At 62.7% G+C, this 5704-nt stretch overlaps 1 protein-coding gene across 1 annotated transcript; it reads left to right on the top strand.

Moving 5' to 3' along the window:
- Nucleotides 1-622: 622 nt before the first annotated feature.
- MON1A (MON1 homolog A, secretory trafficking associated) lies at nucleotides 623-4970 on the top strand. Its single transcript, XM_008632143.2, has 6 exons — nucleotides 623-798; nucleotides 1137-1278; nucleotides 1503-1970; nucleotides 2163-2928; nucleotides 3024-3171; nucleotides 3626-4970. Exons 2-6 carry the CDS (start codon nucleotides 1152-1154, stop codon nucleotides 3764-3766), a joined length of 1650 nt encoding a protein of 549 aa, XP_008630365.1. The 5' UTR covers nucleotides 623-798; nucleotides 1137-1151; the 3' UTR covers nucleotides 3767-4970.
- Nucleotides 4971-5704: the final 734 nt, after the last annotated feature.

The raw sequence follows: 5704 nt of genomic DNA, 5'->3' as shown, positions 1-5704 counted from the left end.
TCCTGGGGTGAACCTCGCCTACGGGATGGTCAGCAGGGTGGGGAGGAAAGGTGAGGACGGGGCCCTGATCCACTCCCCGGCACCCTCCAGAGCTGTCACAGGATTTTGGTGGGTGTCTGGTTCACCCAGCTGAGGACTGGATCCCAGTCAGCTCCCCGGCATTGTCTAGGGCTGTCACAGGCTCCCCCAGATAAGGACAGAGCCCTTACCTGTTCCCCAGTACTCTCCAGAGCTGTCACAGGATTTTGCAGGGGGAGGATCTGGCTCCCCCAGGGGAGGACGGAGCTTTGAGCAGTTCCCCAACACCCTCCAGAGTTGTCACAGGTTTGGGGGGGGGCTCCGTGAGCTCCCCCAGGTAAGGACAGGGCCCTGATCCACTGCCTGGTACTCTTCAGGGCTGTCACAGGACTTTGAGGGGGCGGGTCTGGCTCCCCCAGATGCGGTGTTAGTTGGGATTGGGTTTGGGAGCAGAAGGTGTCCCAGGGCATGGGGCAGAGCCCGGGCTCCATGAGCTTCCCTAGCAACTGGGTTCAGAGGCACAAGCTCCTAGCCAGCCAGCCTGCCTCCTGTTGTTTTTGTTTGTGCTCTCTTTTGGGCTGGTTTTCCCCCAGGGAAGGGAGGAAGGAGCAGGCTGGAGGCATGGCCTCTGCTGGAGAGGGCAGCCAGCTCCCGGGGTGACGCCATCTGTGCCAGCTCAGGAGGAGTGTCACCAGCCTCGTCCCATGGCAGCCACCTAACCCAGGCAAAGGAGGGCAATAAACCCCTCCCTTTGCAAACACGAGGCCTCTGGGATCTCAGGTGTGTGGGACAAGCTCCATCCAGGGCCGTGTCCCTTCCCCCTTTTGCTGCTGGGATGTGGCACAGGGAGTCTGAGCAGCTTTCACGGGGGAAATCGGGGCCAAGCCTGGATGAAAAGTGCTGGGGCCAGGGGACTGGAAAGAGCTGGGGCTGCGTGAGAGAGGAAATCCTGCTGGATTAGAGCGGCTTTCCTGACGTCTCACCAGGGCTCTGTGCTGCCTGCTGAGCCAGCGGGATTGGGCTGCGGGTGCTGGCCTGGCCCCGCTGGAGAACAGAGCATTTCAGGGCCCACTTCGAAAGTGAGGGGACGCAGGGGTGACACTGTGGGTCACACACAGGTCCTGCCCCGAGGAATGGCTGCAGATGTCCACAAGAAGAAAAGCTGGGAAGTGCCCAATGGGTCCCTGGCACCAGGAGATGGGCAGCACGCGGAGCGGTCCGAGAGCCCCACACCAGGGCTGGCACAGGGCACAGAGCCAGGTATGGAGCACAGCTCACCAAGGGGGAGAAGAGCAGCTCCTCATGTGGGGTGGGACCTCCACAACCCTGTGGGCAGGGGGAGACGGGCCCACTGATGACTCCCCACCAGCAGGACTTGCACCCCTGGGGTGCTGTGGGATGGGGAGAGGAGGCAGGTCCCCTTTACATCCTTCTGCCAGCGTGGGGGACACATGGACAGATGCTGCATGGCTCGTTGTTCCCAGGGGCGGGCCAGGAGGGAGCCATGTTCGTGCACACCCGCTCCTACGAGGACCTGACCAGTCCCGAGGACGGGGTGGCCGCAGCGCGGAGCCCGGAGAGGAGGCGGGGGGAGCCAGCTGAGCAGAGCAGCATGGAGCAGATCAGCAAGGACTTCAGCGAGCTGAGCACACAGCTCACGGGCATGGCCCTCGACCTGGAGGAGGAGATGAGGCCAGGCAAGGAGGGGAAGCTGGAGCCGTCCCCGCAGACCACCCGCCGCGACTCGGTGCTGTCGGGGAAGGAGGAGGAGGACATGACCATGGACGCCTGGCGCATGCACCGGAAGCACGTCTTCGTGCTGAGCGAGGCGGGCAAGCCCGTGTACTCCCGCTACGGCTCTGAGGAGGCCCTGTCCAGCACCATGGGCGTCATGATGGCCCTGGTGTCCTTCCTAGAGGCTGAGAAAAACGCCATCCGGTCCATCCATGCAGGTACTGCCCTGGGGGGGGAGTGGGATGGGGGGGTCACAGCCTGCCCATCCATGCACCTGCCACCATGGGCGATGTTAGCTGTCCCCAGGGGCAGATGGGTTGCTGGGGGGAGAGGCTGCAGCCTGGCTGCAGCCCCGGGGAGCCAGGCTCACAGGTCTGTCCCCGGCCCCCCGGGGACTCCCCCCCAAGCAGATGGCTACAAGGTGGTCTTCGTGCGGAGGAGCCCGCTGGTGCTGGTGGCAGTGGCACGCACCCGGCAGTCAGAGCAGGAGATTGCCCACGAGCTGCTTTACATCTACTACCAGATCCTGAGCCTGCTCACCTGGACCCAGCTCAACCACATCTTCCAGCAGAAGCAGAACTATGACCTGCGCCGGCTGCTGGCTGGCTCCGAGCGCATCACCGACAACCTGCTGGACCTCATGGCCCACGACCCCAGCTTCCTGATGGGCGCCGTGCGCTGCCTGCCCCTGGCCGCCAGTGTCCGGGACGCTGTCAGCAGCAGCCTGCAGCAGGCCAAGGCCAAGAGCCTGGTCTTCTCCATTCTGCTCTCTGGGAACCAGCTGGTGTCTCTCGTGAGGAAGAAGGATCAGTTCCTTCACCCCATTGACCTCCATCTGCTCTTCAACCTCATCAGTTCTTCTTCCTCCTTCCGGGAGGGTGAAGCCTGGACTCCCATTTGCCTCCCTAAGTTCAACTCCAGCGGTTTCTTCCACGCCCACATCTCCTACCTGGAGCAGGAGATGGACCTGTGCCTGCTGCTGGTCTCCACTGACCGTGAGGACTTCTTCACCGTGTCTGACTGCAAACGGCGCTTCCAGGAGCGCCTGCGGCGGCGGGGGGTGCACCATGCTCTGCAGGAGGCCCTGCGCACGCCCTTCTACAGCGTCGCCCAGGTGGGCATCCCCGACCTCCGGCACTTCATCTACAAGTCCAAGAGCTCCGGGCTCTTCACCAGGTGAGGCCCCAGGGAACCACTGGGCCAAGGCCGTGGCATGTGGTATGGGCCAAGCCCCTTCTCCAGGGGTTTAACGGGGTGCTGTGTTCCTGCAGCCCCGAGATTGAGGCTCCCTACGTGCAGGAGGAGGAGAAGGAGAGGCTTTTGGGGCTTTACCAGTACCTGCACAGTCGGGCCCACAACTCTTCACGGCCCCTGAAGAACATCTACTTCACAGGCCCCCGCGAGAACCTCCTGGCATGGGTAAGGCCGTTGGGGGTTTGGTGAGCCTGTCTTCTCTGGTCCTGTGTGGTGGGGAAAGAGGGTGGTGACGCTACACAGCACCAGCTCCGTGGTCCCCAGGGGAGGACCCCAGCCTGTGCATGATCCTTTGGGGGGTGAGCCTCCCCCTGTGTGAGGGAGGGACAGGCAGGGGTAGCAGTGGGAGCTGGTGAATTCCAGCACCAGGAGCTGTGCCTTGTGCTGTCGTGAACTTAGTGCTGTGGAGAAAACCCACTCTGGGGGCAAACCCCAGGGTTTGGTTCTCCCACTTCTGAGCAAACCAGATGCCACCCATTTAGGGTACCCCACTGCCACTTCATGTCCCTGCACTGGAACCCCTGTGCTCATTCCTGGTAGCCCATGGGGGGAAGATGGAGTGCCAGCCCCAAGTAGGGCACAGTCCTGTTGCCAGCATGTGTCCTGTTCCTTCTCACAGGTAACCAATGCCTTTGAGCTCTACGTATGCTACAGTCCCCTGGGGACCAAGGCTGGCGCCATCAATGCTGTCAACAAGCTCATGAAGTGGATCCGCAAGGAGGAAGACCGACTCTTCATCCTCACACCCCAGACATACTGATGGGCATCACCCAGGGCATGGAGCCAGCTGGGAGAGCCCCCACTGTGCTGGGGAGCCCATTCCCAGGGATTCCCGGGCCATGTGTCCAGGGGAGAGGGCATGGAGGGACCCCAGAGCACAGGGAAACCCCACCCGTGGGACTGTCCAACCTGGGTGTTAGAGATGGGGTGCACAGGGAAAAGGAAGGGGATGAGCAGGACTTTGTCTCAGCTGCAGGCAGTGCCCCAGCTGGGGGGCTTCTCTTCCTCTGCAGTCCCCAGCTCCATCCCTTGTTGTGGGGGTCCTGGAGTGGGGGTGCCAGTAGCCCAGGTTACTGGAGGGGAGCAGAGCCCTTGGGTCCTGCTCCCTGTGCCTGGCACCTCCCCTCTCTGACATCCTGTGGCTGTGCCAAGGGTGGGGGTCCCCAGGGGAGATGTGGCAGCACTGAGGGGACCCCTATGTTGCTGTGCCCACAGATGGCGGGTGACACCGCCCAGGCAGGGGACAGGGCTGGCCTGGGGCACACACTGCTCCTGTCCCTGCCCTGGGGAAGCTGGACCCCCCAAGTGCCAGGGAGCCTCTGCAGTCCCAGAGCAGGTTTGCCCCCTTGGCATCTGTATGAGCTTGGACCCTTCCCACTGTGGCTGTGAAAAGGATGTCTGTCCCTGGGGATGCTGGCAGGCAGGATGGGTCAGCCTGCCCCAGCTGGGACAGCAGGGTCCTGCTCACCTCACCACAGGGACACAGAGCAGCCCCAGAGAGCCAAGGTGCCAAGGTCTTCACCAGGATGCTTGTGGGCTCATGGTTCTGGCTGTGGGTAGGGGACCCTAAAGGGGCAGCTCGAGCACATCTCCTTGGAGATGCCCCTGGTATAAGGCCGTGGTGCTCCCCAGCCCATGGAGGATTTTCCCTTTGGCACGGGAGCACCTGTCCCCCAAACCCAGCCCCTCAAACCAGCTACACTGAGTTTTCTGCACCTCCCTGACCGCCCCAGGCACTGGTGTGGGGCTAAACACCCGTGAACAGCCCAACTTCATGTTTTGGGGCTGGCTGAGTAGTGCTGGAATAGGTGTTGGAGGAGGGGCAGAGCCATCAGGGTGGCACCCCGGCACAGAGGGAGCTGGGAAGGATCCGGCAGGGCTGGCACAGGGATCTGCTCCTGTATTTATGCTCCTGCCAGAGTGTAATCGCTTGTCTTTGCTCATAAACATTATCTGGACCCTAAGTTCAGTCTTGTCGCGTTCCTGTATGTCCACTGGAGTGGGGGGATGACCAGGCTGGAGGGGAAGTTTGTTCCAAGTCTCTGTACGGTGCAGTCCAGCCCCGGGAATCTGCTGGGAGCCAGGAAAGCTGCCAGGGAGTGATGCGAGGCCGCCGGGGTTGTGCTGGCAGGAGGAGGCGCTGGCTGAAGACTGGGAGCGGCAAAATCCCCGGGCTGAGCTGGCCACGGCCAGCTCATGTCGAAACCGAGCAGAGGCGCAGCCAGAGGAAGGGGCTGTTGGGTAAGGCCCGGGGCCAGCGGAACTGCCGGGCCTTGCACAACACGGGGCGGGAGCTTGGGAGGGCCGGGGCTGGCCAGGCGGCAGGCGCAGGGCATTTTCGCCAGGCTCAGCCTCTCCTGGGACCAAAGTCCCCAGCGCCCTGCTCACCTGGAGGAAAAGTCCATGTGCAAAGCTGGGATCCACGGCCCCAGCGTCCGAGGGCAACAGGGCACTGGGAGGGCAAATCCATGTGTGGATCGGGATGTAAAGGATCTTCCCGCATCCCTACGAACAGCAGTCCCTCCCAGAGGTGCTGGCACCCCCTGCCACTGCGGGCAGCCAGGGAGGAAAGGGACATGAGACACACAACGGGCACAACAGAAATAACCCTCACAGCTGCCCTCGCAAAGCTGTGGCTGCCCCAGCTCTGCTCCTTTCTCCCAGCTGGGAACTCCCGTGCTGAGCCTGTGCTGAGCCT

The sequence above is a fragment of the Corvus brachyrhynchos genome, unplaced genomic scaffold, assembly GCF_000691975.1.
Source record: "Corvus brachyrhynchos isolate BGI_N302 unplaced genomic scaffold, ASM69197v1 scaffold4, whole genome shotgun sequence".
NCBI classification, from domain to species: domain Eukaryota; kingdom Metazoa; phylum Chordata; class Aves; order Passeriformes; family Corvidae; genus Corvus; species Corvus brachyrhynchos.
This window is presented reverse-complemented; position numbering and strand designations above follow the sequence as displayed.